Source organism: Exophiala spinifera (genome assembly GCF_000836115.1).
Source record: "Exophiala spinifera strain CBS 89968 unplaced genomic scaffold supercont1.5, whole genome shotgun sequence".
In the NCBI taxonomy this organism is placed as follows: domain Eukaryota; kingdom Fungi; phylum Ascomycota; class Eurotiomycetes; order Chaetothyriales; family Herpotrichiellaceae; genus Exophiala; species Exophiala spinifera.
The window spans coordinates 182,621-201,626 of record NW_015622517.1 but is presented as its reverse complement, the minus strand read 5'-3'; the positions used below and the strand labels follow the sequence as shown (position 1 = coordinate 201,626).

Sequence of the window (19,006 nt, the reverse complement as noted above, 5' to 3'; positions counted from 1 at the left end):
GTTTGGTGCCCATAGGGCTGATCGAAAGTCCCTATAATTTGGATCGGAGCTAACACGAACTCTGACATCGTGCAGCCATGGACGCATCCTGGAAACACAAGGTGCGGCTTATCGCCCCCCTAGTCGCCGAGCGTCTTGCGTTCGGGTTCGCTGGCCTGCAGAGAGAATCATGGGTCCATGATCTTGGATGAATCACGATCCTTTTCTCAGCGGCCCACGCGGTCATTGTTCCAACCCATTATCGTCCTGGGGACCACTCCCGACACTGCTGCACGACTCCTCCTTTATGCTATGGAGCATGCTTGCTCTACATCTACACCGGTTTAGTATCCTTCCAACCAGCTTGTCAGGGACGAGTCTGCTATGCAGTTCCATCCCGATGACTCCGTTGAGATATCAAAAGGACATTCTGAGACGCTATTCTGCCTAGAAACAATACCACCAGAGCTGCCGGTGGCCAGTGGTGATGGCGGCGTTTGGTCCTTTCCGCACTCTCATCCATACAGCTCCGCCTTCTGCCCGCGGCTCTGGTATTAATTGGTGATAAGGGCACTCTCCCACCCTCCAATCCACCGTCAAAAACAGTGGCATCGATCCCCTATCACTACAGAGGTGACCTGGCTTGCCTCGTCGTCCGACGGCGTACGACCACGTCCCAGGCAGCTCACCGGGAGCTCTATGGCATTTGTTCGCTTGGGACATATCGTCGACAGGGTGTTGAATTTATTTTGAGTCACGCAGCAGTTTTATCTCGCTCATGATGCAGCCTGCGTCGAGCAATATATATCAATATGTACGACGCAGGTCGTCGTTCCTCGGAACAACGAGCAGCCATGATCAAAGTCGCAGTCGTCGGCACCAACGGGCTAGCACAGTACATTGTAAACTGTCTAGCAACTCAAACTTCACATCAGTTCGTGATCTTATCTAGAAGGGTGGGTTCTGATCCAACAAGCGTGGAGAGTGATTCTGAGATCTGGCAGCCTAGCCCGGGGCTCACTGCGAAGGGATGGCAAGTATTGCAGGTGCGTAGCTTCTCCTACCACTCCACCCAGACTCACCTGGTACTTCCCATTTGCAACGATTGTCTGGTCATGTGCCTGGACAGTCCCCTGCTTTGAATCAGTTGCCATTGTGCTAACTCCAGCCTCCAGGTTGACTATTCCAACTCCGCCGACCTCAGGTTCAAGTTAGCTGGTGTCGATACTGTCATCTCAACCATTTCGGGAAACGCTCAGCTCTCTTTGATCGATGCTGCGGCTGCGGCACATGTTCGACGGTTTGTGCCGTCAGAATTCGGAGGGCCACCTTCGTTGCGTCCTCAGAATGATCTGCTGGACCAGGGTCGCCGGGCAGCCATTCTGCGACTTCACCAACACGAGGCTTCAGGGATGAAGTTTGCAATATTTACCTGTGGTATACTGTACGAAAGATTTGGGCCTGGGGGGCTGGCGGCGTCTCAGATTGGTTTGAGCAGCCAGATTGCTCAAGAAGGACAATTCTTGATGGACTTTCGACGCAGAAGGGCCCAAATCCCACACAACAGTGCCTCCGGTCAGCCTGCAATGGTGTGCATGACATCGGCACATGATGTAGCCAGGTTCGTTGTGGCTGCATTGGACCTTCCTTCATGGCCACGGGAATTCAGGTTAAGAGGAGAGAGGATGAGTGTTCGAGGCATTGTTGCCGTCGCCGAGGCCGTCCAAGGTGCGTCTTGTTCCGTCTGTCGTTGCTCATGGCTTACTGGTGTTTTGGCTAGGCCGGCCTTTCGAAGTTTCTGCTATTACCAGGTCCTCGTTGCAGGATTCGCTGACATATGCCCGAGCAGTGGGCGACCGGGCTCGTGAAAGTCGCTTACACCACCTCCTTGTCACTGCCGAGAATCGCTATGACTTTGCCAACACAAACCTCAATCAGCTGGTCTCTGTACACCCCGAGAGGTTTCGTGACTACCTGATCCGAGTGTGGTCTTCGGCGACATGAGTCTGTACTGCCCAGAAACAATGTTTGGCCATTGGCATGGCAGCAGGCGTGACATGGCTCGCTACGCTCGGCAGTCCCACATTAGGATGCGATCTGCGCGATGAGAAGAAACCTGAAGGGAACCCGCAGACTCTCTTCTACTACTCGTAGGGGTTATTCCGGTGTCAAAGCTTCGGGCCTACTATCGCCGCCTCAACCCATCACCACCACGGGGCCTCAAGAGGAGACGTTGTGAGAGACGGAGAATTCGCCCCGACCCTGGCTCTGCTACGAATAGCATCGACTGCATCGACATCGACAAGGATTTGTCAGCTTTTATACACCCATTTGACCGAGGCCCAACACGAGCCTTTCATTCAACCACCATCCACTCAATTCTTTCCCGAGCGGAGCTTTCTATACTGGCTGCGCTTGACCTCTACTTTTGTTTTCCTTTCTGGATCTGTCTCCCTACAACCCGGCAGCTTAAGCCGCGACGTATTGTTCTCGAGATTGAAGATGTATCCGGAGTAGATGACATCACCTCAACGTCACCTTGACCTCAAGCATTTGTTGTTTCTTTCGAATTGGATTTGGAGACGGCGATATTTTTGCGCTTTTCCGCCGTGGCCTGAATTAATAAACCACATGTACTCAACTACCTGACTCGGCACTTGGTACATTGCTCCATTCTGACCTACAGAGTTTGTCCCCACGTAATATTCGATTACCCGATTTCCGTGCCTTTCTACTAGGTACCCTTTCCTATCTTGGCTTTCGTGGTGCTTTCTACAAGTAGCTTTTCTTTCCCTCGATGCTAGATTTTGAAGCTCGCTTCTCTAACATACCTTTTTTTGCATCCTTCCGCGTATCACGTCCCTAAACCGATCTCCTTTCGAAGACGCAAAAATAAACACAGTCCACCAACATGAAAGCCGTCGTGTATCGTGGGAAAAAGGCCGTCGTCGAGGACCGACCAGTCCCGAAGCTTCGTGACGACTACCTTCTCATCAAAGTCAACGCTGTGGCGCTGAACCCGACCGACTGGAAACATGTCGAGAACCAGATGCCTGCCGAGGGCGGCATCATCGGCTGCGATTTCTCCGGCACGGTCGAGGAGGTCGGCTCCGCCGTGACCAAGCCGTGGTCCAAGGGCGACAAGATCATGGGCGTCGCGCACGGCGGCAACTACGTGCAGCCCGAGGACGGCGCCTTTGCCGAATACATCGTGGCCAAGGGCGACGTGCAGATGAAGAAGCCGGATCGCTTGACCTTTGAGCAGGCCGCCACCGTGCCTCTGGGTTCCGTCACCGTCGGCCAAGGTCTGTATCAAAAGGCGCTGGAGCTCAACCTGCCCACCGACCCGGTCAAGACCAAGGAGTACGTCCTGATCTACGGAGGCAGCACCGCGACAGGATCGCTGGGTATTCAATACGCCAAATTGTAAGTCTGCCTTTTTTTCGTCTTCTTTCGATTTGTTGTTCGGGTTTCCCTGTCGCTGCCACTGCGAACTTGTGACAGCCAGTATAAAGTTACAAGGTACAGTAGGTAACGTACCTACCTACTTGCCCATAACTGCCATGTTTTTTTTTTGGCAATCGAGTCTCTCTCAAGCGGGGATACGGAGTTCTTGATAAAACTGTGTGTACTGACGGTTGCGTTTTTTTTTCGTTCGTGTGAACAAAAGGTCCGGCTACGACGTAATAACAACCTGCTCGCCACGCAACTTCGACTACGTCAAGTCCCTCGGCGCGGTCGAGGCGTTCGACTACAACGACCCGGACGCGCCCAAGAAGATCCGCGAGTTCACCGGCAACAAGCTGCGATACGCCTGGGACACGGTGGCCGAGGGCAAGTCTCCTCAGTTCTGCGCCGACGCCCTCAGCGACTCGCTGTCCCAGGTCGGGTCGTGCGCGTACGGGGCCACGCTGCCCGTCAAGTTCCCGCGCGACGACGTCAAGGCCACCAGCACGCTCATGTACTCCATCTTCGGAGAGGCCTTTGACTTCGCCGGCACCAAGATCCCCGCGCTGCCGGAAGACTTTGAGTTCGCCAAAAAATTCACCTCCATCACCGAGAAGCTGCTGGCCGAGGGGAAGCTGAAGACCCACGCCGAAGAGGTGCGCGGCGGCGGATTGGACGCCGTGCCGCAGGGCCTGGAGGACCTCAAGGCTGGGAAGGTCAGTGGGAAAAAGTTGGTTTATAAGATCTAAGTCAGCAAGTATATTTAACTGGGGGTGGAGGAGCTCGAGGCAAATCCTCGTCCCTTTAGTACATATATATCGGTGGTTCAAAGCATGGCCCCCGTTTCAATTTGCTCCCGATCTCCACAGGTCCTGAGCACTATATGATATACATAGAAGGTGTGGTATATAGAAATATGCACGTGTGTGTGCATGTCTGTGACTGTGTCTGTTTCTTCATGTACAGGTACATAACGGATATGATTTGCACACTCCAAATCTCCCTTCGCAATCGACCACAGCATTGTGAAAAGCAGGACTTCCCGTTCGCTCAGTCGTACTTAAGTCACATGGCGCCTGGCCAGTAGCAAAGTTTGGTGACAATTTGCGAATCCCAGGTGTTGATTGTTTTTGCCCCTCTTTTCTTTTATTTGTTTTTTCTTTCTCTTTTGTTTCTCTTATTCTCCCTCTTCTACGATTTCGGTTTTGTCTTCGTTTCTTTCTCGGATACTTGCTGATCATCCTCTGTTGTTTATGGGGTCAATCTGGTATCTCCTGCTCTTATCCACCGGTCGTTATTCGATCATAGACCAACCCCCGATTCGTAGTGGGTGATGTGACTTCTTTCGAGGTCGAGGACCACGGTAGAGGACCAAAGGTCGGTAAGTAACCGCATCACTCAGTGTGTACGTATGGGGAACCAGTGAACCAGTGAACCAAGAACACATCCACCAAACGGGCATGAACAAGTAAATGATAATGGTAATAGGACAATCAATGAAGAAGCAGATCAGAAATCATAATCATCATCCATATATGGTGAACGAACGAACGAACAACTGACATAGTAATGCACAAATAACTACCACACTTGAAACTCGCTGGTTGTCATGCAGACACCGTGTCATTGTTCTCTACTTACTACCGGGTACACGCGGTGAGCTCAAGAGATCCGACCAACGTCAAGATAGGCACAAGAAGCGACAAGTCTTACAACGACATCACCCAAAAAATCAACAGCCATACCTTTGTATTTGATTTTGCCTCGAGCGTTGCTTGGATGGAGAGATGGAAGCAAGGTGCTATACGGGGGAACGTAGGAACCTTTGACACACATGTTAGCATTTCAGCCGACAAGAAGGCGATGCCGGATAAAGTAAGAAACAGAAAGGGGAGAAATCAGACAGCAGTTGGTACAATTTAGTTTTCCACAAGTTTGAGTTCAGAACAGGTCTGTGTGAAATTGTGCTTCATCATATTATAAGAGTCAAGGGTAGATGAGAAGGCAAAAAAACATACCTTGCATTGTGCCTTCCAGCATTGTTGATGCGGCCGCATGTAGTAAGAAATCCATCACTCGATGGGCAGTGTAACCGGTGTGCGTTGGCAAGCTCGAGGAACAGGGCTTCGGCATAGGACGAGATGAGGGGAGGTGCAACGCTCAGCAATTAATCGCAAAGGAGACAACCCCATAAGTAGCACTAAGAGTATCAGCCATTCTTTGGCCGTTTGAAAAACCCGTCGAGGCTCTTCTGTTTGGCATCGTAAGGTGAGGAACCGATGCCCCCACGTGCTCTTCTAAGATCCGAAAGGTGGTCTTTGCCATTGACTGTGTGCACCGTTACACGACATCCGACGAAAGGTAAAGTGTCGCCTGTTCTTGTGGTCAACGGTCTCCGAGAGGCTGAATCCTCAGACCGGCCACTGTGATTCTGATGATGTATGGTCATCTCCAAAAACCCTGTGTTACTCCACGAAGGCAGATACTCCAGCGGACGACCGTGACTGAGGACTTCGACGTTAGGACCCAACACCACAGTCCCGGCATGGAACTTGGTGAGCAAGGTCTTCCACAATATGGACAGGAAGAGGCCATGAGACACTACTGCCACGCATTCAGGCAGCGAGTCCTGCTCGGCGACCAACGAGGACACAGACAGAGGTATGACGTGGTTGTTGATGAACGTGTCCGCTCTTCTTGCCATGGCCTCCGTGGTCTCTTGTGGCCGATACGAAGGATCCGCGGGATTGATAGCTTCCTGTGCACGCCTGGATGCCCACGGCACCAACTCGAGAGACCCAAAGTCTTGCTCACGAAGTAAGGCAAGTCTGATAACGTCTGGGACGCCCGCCTCAGGCCACTGCATGGCTTGATGTTTCTGTATCTGTTCAGCCGTCATATACGCCCGTTGAAGGTCCGAGGCGAATATCCGGGTGAAGCGTAAATTGCGGTGAGCAGCGAGGTACTGGCCTAAACGCTCGGTCTGAATCCTTCCATGGTTGGTGAGCCTGGAATCAGACACCCCGGCAAGGAGACCAGCAACATTATGCTCTGTTTCTCCATGTCTGATGAGGAAAATGTGCATGGGATCGGGTGTCAGAAACAAGTGATGGGAAAAGAAGAGAAGAAGGTGTGATGGATCCAACACAAAGCTTGAAATATTTTTCTGAGGTGCCCACCAAAGGAGATTCGGGCAAGCTTTGAAGGGGCCTGATTCCTGAATCACGTGCCCACGTTTGCCCGGACTCGACAGGTGAGTGAAGGGGGTAGCGCTCGTAGCATCGTCCGATTGTCAATAGATCTATGGTAATGTCCAGGCACAGGCGGCCCTCAACTTTATGTCCAACACAAAATGATCCCCTGGCTAGAATGAGCGATGCAATAGTACCTAGTCTAGTCGTAAATGCTTCTATAGAAATGCCCGTCTATCATGCTCTTCGAGAGTCGAATCTAACTCCGTTCTCATCCAGTCCATGTTGTATTTGCCGCTGTATACCAGAAATGCCGCGTAAGTAGTGTCGTTAGAGAAGAAAATTCGTAAATTGGCCGACGAGCTAGGATACTCAGCTCGCGTACCTCCTCAATCAAAGGTCCATAGGTCCATCAGAGGATCCTCTCCCTTTTCGTTCTCAGCCTCATCGTCGCTGGCATCTGAGAAAATCTTCTTTGGTATCTTGTACTCCACCACAGGCGGCTTCTTGTCCTGTTTCTTAAATTCGCTCTCCATCATACTCGCGTAGCCATGATCCAGAAAGTCCTCCAAATTGTACTGTTGCTTCGTGAACTGTTCAGATATGATTCTGGCTATGCTCGCGACGGTAGGGTGGTAGTGGGACTGGCAGGTCTCAAGTTCCCACAAGGAACTGTCAATTGCGCCAGTCAGTTGAGGGTCCGGCTCGGTGGGATCATAAGGATCATTGCCCAGGTTGTACTTGAACTTTGTGTATGGCGGATACGGGTTCCGGTGGATCATAAAGGTGGTGGTAGGGTGTGTCTTGAGAAGGTTGTATATGAAGGGTATGATTGCGACAATGGCAGATGGTGGTGCGAATAAACATAGCCGTGAAAGACGCTTGATGAAGCTCGCGACCGTGGCCGCAGGCAAGTGGTTTGTTGGTGACAAGAAGACGTCAAGGTGTCGCAATACGCGCGACCGATATTTGCTGTGCAAGAGATCCTTGTCTAGTAAGGCATAGAGTCGGGGATAGAACGATGGGTAGTCGAGATTGCGGGTTGTGATCAAGTGGAAGAGGCCTGTGAGTGCTGGGACTGCGAGTGCCAGATCCCCCATGTCAAGGCTATCGACGAAGAAGTCCATGAGAATCTCTGGCCTGCGGAGACTGGAAATGGTCGAGGCATCTTGAAGTTGTTTGAGCAGATGTTTCCTCTGCGCGAGGGTCATGGGAGAGGAGACGAGGGACGTGTAACTGTCCATGGCCGGCATGTTGATTGTGCGGTGTGAGAGCAGGATGCTCTCTCGAGGAGGGGTCGGCGGGAGGAGGGGCGGTATTAGTACCTAAGGGAGGTTGACAATGCCAGCAGACATGTGCGTTGTGATCTGGTCCATGGTGTTTTCGGATACAGTGAGTACGCAATACTGCATGTCAAATCCATTCGCTAGAACTTTTTTTCAAAGGCCCCTCGAAGATCCCGAGAAGCCGACGTACGCCAAGTCAGAACAGCGCTAGACACAATCAAGACTAGCGCGCCAAGCTCCTGCGACTGAATCTGAGCTCCCCTTCCGTGAAGAACGTCAAAGCAAAGCTCACTGTCGATTCCGTCCACGACAACACAGCAACCATGGCGTCTAGACTGGCGAGGAGTGCGGCCGGTACGATTTGGACTACTTATGAAGCTCGGAGAACGAATGTATTGCTAACTTGACCCCTCTAGGAGCCACCAAACTCCGACCAACGTTATCCCTCCGAACTCTCCCATCACTCAGCACTCCATTGACCTCCGTCCGCTACGCTTCAGGTGTCCCGTCAGAAGACCCCAAGAAGAAGGCAGCATCGATCGTCGACGCTCTCCCCGGCAACTCTTTGGCCAGCAAGACCGCCATTCTCTCCGCCGGCGCGGGCGTGTCGATCTGGGCCATCAGCAGCGAATTGTACGTCGTGAACGAAGAATCCGTCGTCGCCTTCTGCCTTCTGTCCGTCTTCTACGGTATCTTCAAGTACGGAGGTCCGGGATATACCGAGTGGGCAAACACCCAAGTCGCCAAGATCAAGGACTTGCTCAACGAGGCGCGAACGAACCACGCTGCAAGCGTCAAGGAGAGAATCGAAGATGTCAAGCCCTTGAGCAACGTCGTCGACATCACCAAGCAGCTCTTTGAAGTCTCAAAGGTACGTCAAAATATCCTTTTGACACCGTGGTGGGAGGGAGCAGGGCCGAATACTGACATTCTTACCAGGAAACTGCCCACCTTGAAGCTAAAGCTTTCGAACTCGAGCAACGAACCGCCCTGGCCACGGAAGCCAAGAACGTGCTCGATTCCTGGGTCCGATACGAGGGACAGGTCAAGCAACGTCAACAGAAGGAATTGGCCGACAGTGTCATCGCAAAGGTTACCAAGGAGCTTGAGAACCCCAAGGTTCTGCAACAAATTTTGACCCAGAGCGTGGCCGATGTGGAGAGAATCGTCGCCAGCAAGTCGCAATAGATCTGACAACTTTTTAAAACTGGCTGGTGGTGGCGGGAGAGGAAGGGAAGAGGACTAAAACTAGATGGAAGAAGAATGTTCAACTCACGACCGGACCTCGGTCGGCGTGATTCATCTTTTGTTGTGATATAAAATAGCTCCAAGGTTCCCAAAAAATGAGTACCGTTTAACAGTGACTTGTTCTTCCTCGCCGTATCGGATGAACGTTGAAGACTCTTGATCATTATTCTACACTACAAAACTCCTGGGACAAGGGGTATTTCAGTGCGTCACGGGGTACTCGTTGTGTGGATAAATTGCACAAGAACCGCATTCATTAAACCGACCGACCGGTCTTTCTATCATTCAACACGTTGGATGTGGTGCTGTGCTCCGCTCCGTGGTACGGGGTACTGGTATCCGGATATGCCCTCAATATGCTCAGACGACAAGGTACTTCTCTGTGATCTCCCTCGCCAGCAGCGCGTTCCCGCTCAGCGCATACATAGTCTGCACCGCGTACGCTGCCTCCATACTAAAACCAGAAGCCTCCTTCGTGTCTTCTAGACCATTTTCGTGGTGCCGTCTCGCTTCATCGACATCTTCGTCTTGACCAACCGGAGACATCTCCCGCGTCTGTTCCTGCCCGGTACGCGTCGGGCTCGTGGTGACGGTGTCAACTTGCTCCTGCTGGCTTTTGTCCATGCGGAGAAGCTCGGGGTCGATCAAATCGCCTGTGGCCGTCGAGGCCGTTGCCGCGTCATTTGATCTTGAAGGAGGAACGAAGACTGGATTCTCCGGGAACAACTTCTCGTAACCGCGTACGGCCAAATCCGACAAGCCCAGCATCTGCCAGCAGCGTGCTCTGTTGAGCTCAATTTCCCTCTCAACGACCTTCTGCAACTTTTCGTCCTGGGTTGAGGCCCACTCTCTCCTCGCGTCCACATACTCTTCGAAGAACGCCCATCCCTGCAGGGCGTACATGTGCCGGTCCAGATTCTGCCGCTTCAACAGCTCATGCAGATAACACAGCGCCACGCTCAGTAGGACGATGGGGTTCTTTGGGTCCAGACTCAGCGCGCGGAAGAAGTAACTCAACGCACTGGGGAAGCTGTTGCCGGCGTACAGAATGTGGCCGTACAAGGACAACAAGACCACGTCCATCTCCTGCAGCGAGCGGACCTGCTCATTCGTTCCGGAACCCATACCTGGGCCACCGCCGTCGACATCGTCCCGACGGATCTCTTTCTCCAGGTTGCGCATGTTGCTAGGTACTGGGCCGAAGCCTTCAGGATTGTAGTCTGGCGGCAGATTGGCGTCCATGATCATGATTTGTCTGAACCAGAATTTCTGGCTTGGTCCAGACCGAAACGCGGCAGCGTGAACTTGTCCCTCCTTGCCGTCTTTGTGCGTTGGGTGTGGGTAGAGAAGATTCAGTGCGGCAAAGAGGCGGTATGCGTCAGTACAGAACTGGTATTTACGGACAAACCAACGAAGGACAACATTGAATAAAGTGTTCTCGTCACGCAAGGAGAGGGTACAAATCAGCCAAGCCGTGTGGATGAGGACCATGGATCGCGGATCGTTGTACCAGATCACACAGTCCATGGCTGCGCGGATGATGGCATAGCTACGGTGGCGTTGGGTTTCGATGGCATCAGGAGTAGACTCGGATGGAGTGAGCTCGTTGGCTAGGATGACCGCGTATTCGAGGAATACATCGAGCCATTCATCGAAGGATATGTCGCGGTATGTGGTAGGATGAAGAGACTCGACCGAGGGCAAGGGGATATCTGGATCGGGGTCTTGCGTCTCGCTCTGTAGACGATTGGCTTGGCGCATATCTTTGTCGAAGGGAGTCCGTTTCTTTGCATTGCGTTCACCAGGGAAGAAAGTGCGATTAGTTCGGAAGTCGATGATGAGGCTGTCGGCACAGTCGATCCATACGTGTCGGGCAATTCTATCACCCGCACGCATGGCTTCTGTGTTGTCGAGAAGTGTTTGATAAAGGTTGTTAATCGTCTCGGTACGGTGAGCTTCGCGTTCTTCGACAGTCACGCGCTTAGGGTTGGCGAGAGCCGCTTGACGGACTCGGCGAGTCGCGGGCTTTTTCCGAGGCTTCTTGGACGTCTCGGTCGTAGATGCTTGTTCGCCTTCCGTGGCCCCGTCTGCAGGAGCTTCGTTGTTGTTGTTGGCTTTGGGGTCATTGTTGGCAGTTCGAAGCGATGCGCCAGACGCAGTGTCCCGTGCGATGCGCGCAATGAGCTCTTTGGCGGTCTTCCTCCGCCGGGAGTTGGGTGGCCGCTGCAGGCGTTCCTCGAGTTCGTTAATTGGGATGCCAGAATCCACACGGCCGGGCATCTTGTAAGCGTGCCTGAGTGCATTCTCTGCATCTTCACGAGCTAATCGTTGTTCTCTTCGTTCGTATTTTCGCCTCTCGGTTTTCTTGACAGAATTGTCTGCAATCATAACAGCCTCCCGAGCACATTCCATTGCCTGTCCTTTATCTCCCATGTCGGCATAGAGTTTCGACAACTGGGTTCTGGCTTCGATTCCGTTTTCGTCCAGACTTCGGGCCTCTTCGTAACAATCGATGGCTTGTTCTTTGTTCCCGCATAAGTAGGAGTTGGCAGCGATAAGTAACCAGAACTCGGGAAGGTCTTCACAGGCCCTAGCATCCTTCAAAGCCTCGAGGTATCTCAATGCCTGATTGTGTTCTTTCACGTCATGTAAAGCCTGCGCAACCTCAAAGAAGAGGTCATGGTACTGCCATAGAGCCGCATCCTCATCTCTTGCGTCGGCCTCAAGCCATTCAAAATGAGCGAGTGCTTCTTCGAGCTGATGTGGTCCTTGCCTGAGACGAAGCATGCCTAGTCGAGCACGCAATTCGAGAGGAAGCCCGGGGCCGTACGAATCTGCCGAATACCTGCCTGAGACGAAATGCGGTACTTCGGTTCTTCTCGGGTCATCTTCCGAATCCCACTCCCTATCGTCCTCTGTGTATTCATCCCAGTATGATTCGTCTTGACGACCAAGTAACCATCGCGATAGGCGCTTCAAAACAGAGATCGAGTTTGAAAGTGCCTCGTCAGGAGGTTCCTCCTGTGCCAGAAGCTGTACATAGACAAGGACATCGGCCCAGGTGAACTCTTCCTCGCCTTCAAAACCGACACGTTTGTAATGATCCAGGGCTTCCTCATAGAGCGCTATTGCTTTTGGGAGGTCGCGAGTTTCGACGCAGATATCAGCGATCAGTCTCATAGCGTCAGAGTCTCGAGGGTTATGCTCAAGAATGGTCTCCAGATCGGAGACTGCCTTCCTATAATTCCCTAACTGCTTGTTGACAGAAGCACGTTGTAGTCGAGCATCCCAATCTTTACCATTCTTTGAAACCATTCGAGCATAACAATAACTTGCTTGCTGAAGGGCTCGCTGCTGATCTCCAGTCGATCGCTCCAAGCATGCCGTTGCCACTCTTCGCCATACGTCCGGATCGGTCGGTATGCTGTGGGCACCACTAAAGAGCGCAGCGATGCCTTTCTCATCTTCACCTTTATGGAAATAGATCTCGGAGAGCAGAGCGTGGGCGGCGTATATTTCCGGGTTGATTGCAATGGCTTTCAGACAGAGCTCAAGTGCCTCGTCGATGTTTAATTCGATCCAAGCATTATGGGCGTCCTGGTACAGTTGAGCGAACTCGGGTCCAGGGTCGATGGCAGGTCTATGGCCTAGCTGCATGCCTTTGCTCCAACCACCACGCTTCCCGGTGCGTCGCCGTCTTTTCCTTCGAGGATTGGGATCCGAGGATTGACGACCACGACCGCGTTTGCGTGGAGTAGTAGTATGCTGGTCAACCTCTGTGGCGTTGCTATCGTCCTGAGATTCGTAAACCTCGTCGATTGATGTTTCCCCTTCTTCTTCCGGCACGTCCTGGACCGCCGAGCTTGCCTGTAATAGTCCTAAGCTCTCTTTGGGAAAGGGAATGTTCCCAGGTTGCGGATGGAGAGGCGGTGAGGGTTCTGGCGGCGGCAACGAGTCCCGTAGACGAGGGGCCTGAAGGCTAGCTAATAGATGAGCGGTATCGGTTGTATGTTTCATGGCGTATGGTTGGGCTTGTTCCGGGAAGGAGTATCGAGGCTGTGGCGGAGGTAGTTGTTCTGGGATCCATTGGTACGACACATGTCTGGCTGGGCTTGTTGGTGTATTTACTTGTGCGAATCCTGCGCCACGGTCAAGTTGCCCTGAGTAGTGAGTAGGATGGCTGGAACTTGATGGATCAAATCTCAGCGGTTGTGCAAACTGATGTTGAAATGATGATCCAACACGCTGATCATGATGGCCAGGATGCGATAAAGCGGTAGTCCATTGTGGATGCGTACCAGATTCAGCTTGAATTTGTAACCGGGTAGACTGCTGATTGACCTGACCAACGCTCGTCTGGGTGTATGGTTGGTTGGGTGCGTGATGTAGGCTGGCCGACGCATTGCTTTCATCATTTTCATGAGGCACATTCCGCGGGATCGATACACTCTTTTGCTCTGGACGATGCTGTAGCGCAGGCTGAGTGTTATATGGTTGATAGTATAGTGGCGGATTTGAAGGAAGCCCATCCGTGGAAGGATGAGGAGTGCGGCCTATCCAAGTATGAGATGGCACGGGAGACGCGGTACCATTCCCAGCCGGTGAACGTGCATCTCTGCCGGGGTTTGACATTTCAAATTGTGGTCAGTGATGGCCAGTGTCCTCCATGGCCATGCGTGTGGGCAAAATTGGTGTGAAGCGCAGAGTTCATGAAAGAAGTGTCGAAGAAGTTGATGTCAGACTCGACGGATCTGGTTGAACTGGGTCTTCGCATCGGATGGCTTAATGGACCGTTGCATAGGGCTCGTTGACATTATCTGACAGATGCTGGAAAGTTGCCACATGTGCACGGCAGATCTATTCAGCACATCACAGTGACTTGTGGTGTTGTTCACAAGTACGAATACAAGAATACAAGAATACAAGAATACCAGACGTGAAAAATGACGTTCAGCCACAGTGCGCCACACGTGAGGCGCAGGCCAATAATCTCGGTAAGGGAAAAGGGCCAGGCCGGTGCAGACAGATTATTTTTATACCCGCTGGGATCCAGTAAATGCGAATAAAAGACGAAGCATGGATAGTGCCAGCATCTCTCGGCCCTGCAGATTGTAACTCCTTCGACCAACTATGGTTTCAGCCGACGGTCGCGGTGTTGTGCGGCCTAGTGAGCCCAAGCAGGTTTCTGGGAGTTCCAGGGTTCCCGCGGACCCCCCTGTGCTCGTACGCAGGTCAGGTAGTTAATGGTCAATATTGTACTCTGTATAGGCCTCCGTTTGTTCGCGCCCAGTTGCTATCGTGGTTGTGAAGTACAGTGTACTTTGTTAGCTAGCTGGGTACGGAGTAGTGAAGTGTATTGTGCAGCGTGTCGATCCACATTCGCCTTATTCAAGCCCTTCGCGCCTCTTTGGGCCGTGTCTTATTTCAGCTGCGGCCTGTGATTTTTCCTTCTCATCCTCCTCATCAATCTCGCCCACACATCCTCCTCCGTTCTTACCCTGGCGACCTACTCGTTGCCATCTTTGTTAATCGTATCCGGCCTCCATGTGTGTCTGAGACACCTTGTGAATTGTCCGCCTCTTCCACAGCCCTGACCGTCGTTCTCCTCGAATCTGTTCACTTGCGCACTCGACATTCATTGCAAGCCTCAGCCTCAGGACTGGTTCCCGTGGGCTTCTTTGCGCCTCACATTGATCTCAGAGAGTTACCTCGATCTTCATGAATTGCTAGATCACGTTGTGTGACCATCCCCACAACTCGAGCCACTCGTCACGTTTCCTGCTGTCTTCAGCTGCTGTGTCAAAAAAGCTTGCGTACTAGAGGATCCGCGCCAGCTGAGTCCAAAGCATCACGATGGCCAGCAATATCATTGGAAACAGAAACAGCACCCCTGAAGCATCCAAGACGTCCCTGCGGCCTCCATCCTCGAGAACTATCGGCTCGAGCAACACCCATAACCAGCCCGTCAGATCCTCCGCAGACATGTCATTCACGTCCCCGCTGTCAGCGCGTTCAATCCGCCCTGCTTCTGAGGTGCTCTACAATCAACAATCACAGCAAGGTGGTTTGGATGACTCGAGCAGGCTCGGTGAACAATGGATCCAGGACATTGAACAGTATGAAACAATGCTCGAAGAGATGGCAGCGGCTACTTTAGATCAAGACTTCAAGGACGAACTCAGTGCAATTGAACAATGGTTTCGAGTCTTGAGTGAGGCTGAACGTACAGCTGCAACTTATGCTTTGATCCAACAGACGACTCAAATGCAGCAGCGCTTCTTTGCTCAGGTCCTTAACCAGATGTCCAAGAGCCATCCCATCTCCGGCGTCTTATCTCCTACAAATTTCGGCGAGAAGGACCCCATGTCCAGCCGGCTCAGCGATGCCATGTCCAAGTTGAACGTCGATGATAGACGAACATCCATGGGCCGTCCGCCGGTCTCGCCTGCTGGCAACAAGCGCAATTCGGGTCTGGACCAGTCTACCATTCATGCCATGTTCCCCGACGCTGTCGCTGCGATCCAACAACAAAAGGCCGAATATGCCCAACAGACGGGCAATCCGCCTCCATCCAACCGGAACAGCACTGTTATCGGAGATCGGAGCTCACTGGTCGCGCCCACCATATCTGCTCCCCGAGAGAACAAGACTGAAGCACTAAGCTGGCGTCAAGGAGGTGACTCTCAACAACCACCCATCTCTCGACCAAAGTCTTCTTCCGGGTATCAATCTCAGCCACCTATGGGACAGTTCAGCCAGCCTCCTGCTTCTGCCACGCTGCGTTCTCCACGGCCATTGGGAACACCGGCTGGCAACATCCAAAGCACTACCCTGACCGCTCCTGAACCCAATGAAATGCCAATGTTGTCACCCTACAATGTGGGCAATCAAAGCTGGGCTTCGATGACTAACACCCCCATGGTTCCCAACTTCAATCAAAGTAACACCCATAATGACATGGTTGCCAATGCTACTGCCATGAAGCTTGCCGCTCTATCCACCGTCACGAACCGCATTGCCCTTGATGACGCCAAGAAATTCCGGCGAGCTCGATCGAACGAACCGTCACCACAAAGTCATCCACCCTTGACTCCTGGTCTTCAATCTAGTGGCATTCCAGGAATCAACACAATCATGGTTAATGACCAAGGCCAGATCCTGAATGCTCAACAGATTGCTGCCCTTCAAGCACAGCAAATTGCAGCGAATCAGGGTCGTCGTTCACGACCCAACTCTCCCGGTCTGCCCTTGCAGACTCCTCTGGGACAGGCGAGCTTTGCTTCGCCTCAGCATAACGGCTTCTTAGCCGCCTACGATGGTAATCCAATCATGATGGGTGCCGGCATGCCTGGTCTTATTCCTACGATGGGGCCGTTTGGCGGGGCCGAAGGCTATTTGTCGGATCATTCTGAGATAGCCCGCGGCCGCTCTCCTCGTGGACGTCGTGGAAGCTCGAAGCCTCCCGAGGATCCTACCGATCCCGGCTTGCTTCAAGACATCCCATCTTGGCTCAGATCTTTGCGCCTTCACAAATACACGGACAACTTGAAGGATCTCAAGTGGCAGGAGCTGATCGAACTCGATGATAAGGGCCTGGAGGCTCGTGGTGTCAATGCCCTCGGCGCGCGAAATAAAATGCTTAAGGTAATTTCTGTCGCGCATGTCGTCGGGCCCCTTTTCTAACTCGTGCACAGGTCTTCGAACAAGTCAAGGAGGCACAATCGGAGGGCAAGCTCTAGAAAGGCATATGCTTGACGTCAGACCCCTTTTTGGACAACCACCGATACCCCAGATGCAAGCGTTTCGGAAATCAGTTGACGATCTGAAGGGAGGACGGAGCTGGGACTTCGTTTTTGATGATGATAGAATATCCCGACCGTTCTTCGACCTCCTTCTGGCATTATGGCGCTCAAACCCTCACTACGCAGACCCCATTTTCACAAAATTAGCAATCAACATGTAACTTCCTGGAACACGAAAATCTCCGCTAATTGTCAAGTCCGCCGGGCGACACTTGTTCTTTTTCACGACCTGGACGTTTTAGATAGCGTGACGAGATAACCCACATACGATTTTTATATGTGAATTGAAAGAAAACTTGACTTGATGCTTCAATTCCTGTAGAATTGAAAAGTCCTTTCGTGCATGACAGATGATAATAATACACTGGTGGGTATCGGTCGTTGTTGAACGTGGAGTGCCAGCCTCGCCGACCCTACCGAAGCTTGTGAGACTGGCATCTCAGCCTTGTCCCTACTGCCCCTGGGTAGACACTCTCTCTCCCACTGGTTCGAGCTGCCAAGGTTCGGAGTGGCTCCTCTTTTGCAACCTCATCAGGCTGCGCATTCTCTACCTCGTAACTCGTCCCTCTCTGATCTATTCACGCCTTCTTCAGGTTCAGGTTTCATCGCCTCATCTGCGATCACAGCTTCAGCCAAATCCGAACCCCGTAGCGAGTTTGTTTATTTTTGTTCTTCTTTTGGCCTCAAAAGTTTCCCGCCCATCCCACCATGGCGCCATCGTCGCACGAGCTGTCGTCTCTTCTCGACCCTCTCGTCCCGGAATCCCTCACACATAACACAAGGGTACGTTACAGGGCACTCTCGCAGAGCGACTTTCTCGCCTAAGTTATTCAAGTGCTTGTGACTGACGCGAAATGTTTGTGTTAGACACTGTCCAATATTCGATCGATCTCGGGCCTCTTGCTCGGCATCGCGGCTGGCATACTGGGTCTCGAATCGCTTCAGGGCTTCGGGTTCTACCTCGCGGCGAACATGATCCTTTCGGCGCTCTTTTACTTTTTGCTTGCGGGCGCCACCCCTCAGAAATACTTCGCGGGCAACTCGGGCACGAGGGGACTGAACGAGAATGGAAAAGGAAGGAATCACGGAACTGGTGCGTGGAGCGAGATATGGCTTGGAGGAGGGCTGTTTACGGACGCCCTCAGTGGGTTTGTGCTCGGGTGGGCAGGCGTTGGAGGTGTCATACGATAAGAATACAAAGATGTTGATTGAGGAGAGGCACTGGCCATGATGCTTGACGCAGGTGGAGGGTGGTTTCGCTGTCATGGTCTGGGTAGCAATGCACGCGAATTCCCCTGGCAACTTCCCCGGACGATTCTAACGGAAAAACGTCGTGTTGGAATGGGTATGGCCTTGCATCCTGACGTGAACTGGCCTGGCCTGCAACGTAAGGGCTATCGATGGTGAGCGAGCGGTCGACGCAGATACCCTAGCTTCATCAGTATGATTTCAGTCTGGACGCCATCAAACTCATCAAATGGCGTCGAGAATAGGACTGCAGAGCAAGTTCGGCGCTCCATGCAGGCTGATAATGTTTCCTGGAAGCAATGAAACTCGACTTTGCACAAGATCAGATTCGAAGATTTCGCTACCTCTTGGTCAACGATACACTGGTCCTTTGAGAGAGAGATCAGTTCCGATCCTGGTAGGGAGTCCGGAACCGACAAGAATAGCTCTCAGCATGGGCTCCTGCGCTGTTCCAAAATTGAAGCCGACTTCGAGGGCATTGGGTTAACATTGACATTGCTCGTCGATGGATGCCAGATCCCCCCTTTTCTGTGTGCCCTCTTTCATCACTTCTCATCACCTTTGCCGTCCGTTATAAGTATGAAATGGAGATCATGGTCATGGCCCTGGTCATTGTTCATATCGACCCTCAACATGATATTGGACCCGGGCAACATCATCCGATGGTCCCTTGATATCTTTGTCGCAAAGGGATCGGCAAGGTCGTATGAGTGGAGAGCCGAAGAGGATCATGCCATTGTGAGGTTGTCGCGCAATTGGCCTGATGAGCCCATTAGAACATGGCCACCTGGGCAAAGTTGACGAC

General features: G+C 52.3%; 8 protein-coding genes across 8 annotated transcripts; 5 read left to right on the top strand and 3 right to left on the bottom strand.

Annotated features, from left to right (window-relative positions):
- Positions 1 to 791: 791 nt before the first annotated feature.
- PV08_06660 (uncharacterized protein) lies at positions 792 to 1,983 on the top strand (the record flags this gene model as incomplete). The annotated part of the gene is made up of 3 exons (XM_016380993.1): positions 792 to 1,025; positions 1,155 to 1,707; positions 1,760 to 1,983. The coding sequence occupies 3 exons, from the start codon at positions 792 to 794 to the stop codon at positions 1,981 to 1,983; spliced, it is 1,011 nt and encodes a 336-aa protein (XP_016234095.1).
- Positions 1,984 to 2,890: 907 nt separating this feature from the next.
- PV08_06659 (uncharacterized protein) lies at positions 2,891 to 4,175 on the top strand (the record flags this gene model as incomplete). Its single annotated transcript, XM_016380992.1, has 2 exons — positions 2,891 to 3,405; positions 3,650 to 4,175. The coding sequence occupies 2 exons, from the start codon at positions 2,891 to 2,893 to the stop codon at positions 4,173 to 4,175; spliced, it is 1,041 nt and encodes a 346-aa protein (XP_016234094.1).
- A 1,460-nt stretch (positions 4,176 to 5,635) lies between these two features.
- On the bottom strand, positions 5,636 to 6,511 carry PV08_06658 (uncharacterized protein; the record flags this gene model as incomplete). The annotated part of the gene is made up of 1 exon (XM_016380991.1): positions 5,636 to 6,511. One exon carries the CDS (start codon positions 6,509 to 6,511, stop codon positions 5,636 to 5,638), a length of 876 nt encoding a protein of 291 aa, XP_016234093.1.
- Positions 6,512 to 7,006: 495 nt separating this feature from the next.
- PV08_06657 (uncharacterized protein) lies at positions 7,007 to 7,870 on the bottom strand (the record flags this gene model as incomplete). Its single annotated transcript, XM_016380990.1, has 1 exon — positions 7,007 to 7,870. One exon carries the CDS (start codon positions 7,868 to 7,870, stop codon positions 7,007 to 7,009), a length of 864 nt encoding a protein of 287 aa, XP_016234092.1.
- A 356-nt stretch (positions 7,871 to 8,226) lies between these two features.
- Positions 8,227 to 9,091, top strand: PV08_06656 (ATP synthase subunit 4, mitochondrial; the record flags this gene model as incomplete). The annotated part of the gene is made up of 3 exons (XM_016380989.1): positions 8,227 to 8,257; positions 8,320 to 8,774; positions 8,843 to 9,091. 3 exons carry the CDS (start codon positions 8,227 to 8,229, stop codon positions 9,089 to 9,091), a joined length of 735 nt encoding a protein of 244 aa, XP_016234091.1.
- Positions 9,092 to 9,511: 420 nt separating this feature from the next.
- On the bottom strand, positions 9,512 to 13,783 carry PV08_06655 (uncharacterized protein; the record flags this gene model as incomplete). The annotated part of the gene is made up of 1 exon (XM_016380988.1): positions 9,512 to 13,783. One exon carries the CDS (start codon positions 13,781 to 13,783, stop codon positions 9,512 to 9,514), a length of 4,272 nt encoding a protein of 1,423 aa, XP_016234090.1.
- Positions 13,784 to 15,004: 1,221 nt separating this feature from the next.
- Positions 15,005 to 16,890, top strand: PV08_06654 (protein vts1; the record flags this gene model as incomplete). Its single annotated transcript, XM_016380987.1, has 2 exons — positions 15,005 to 16,795; positions 16,846 to 16,890. The coding sequence occupies 2 exons, from the start codon at positions 15,005 to 15,007 to the stop codon at positions 16,888 to 16,890; spliced, it is 1,836 nt and encodes a 611-aa protein (XP_016234089.1).
- A 771-nt stretch (positions 16,891 to 17,661) lies between these two features.
- PV08_06653 (uncharacterized protein) lies at positions 17,662 to 18,144 on the top strand (the record flags this gene model as incomplete). Its single annotated transcript, XM_016380986.1, has 2 exons — positions 17,662 to 17,736; positions 17,821 to 18,144. 2 exons carry the CDS (start codon positions 17,662 to 17,664, stop codon positions 18,142 to 18,144), a joined length of 399 nt encoding a protein of 132 aa, XP_016234088.1.
- Between the last annotated feature and the right edge of the window lie 862 nt (positions 18,145 to 19,006).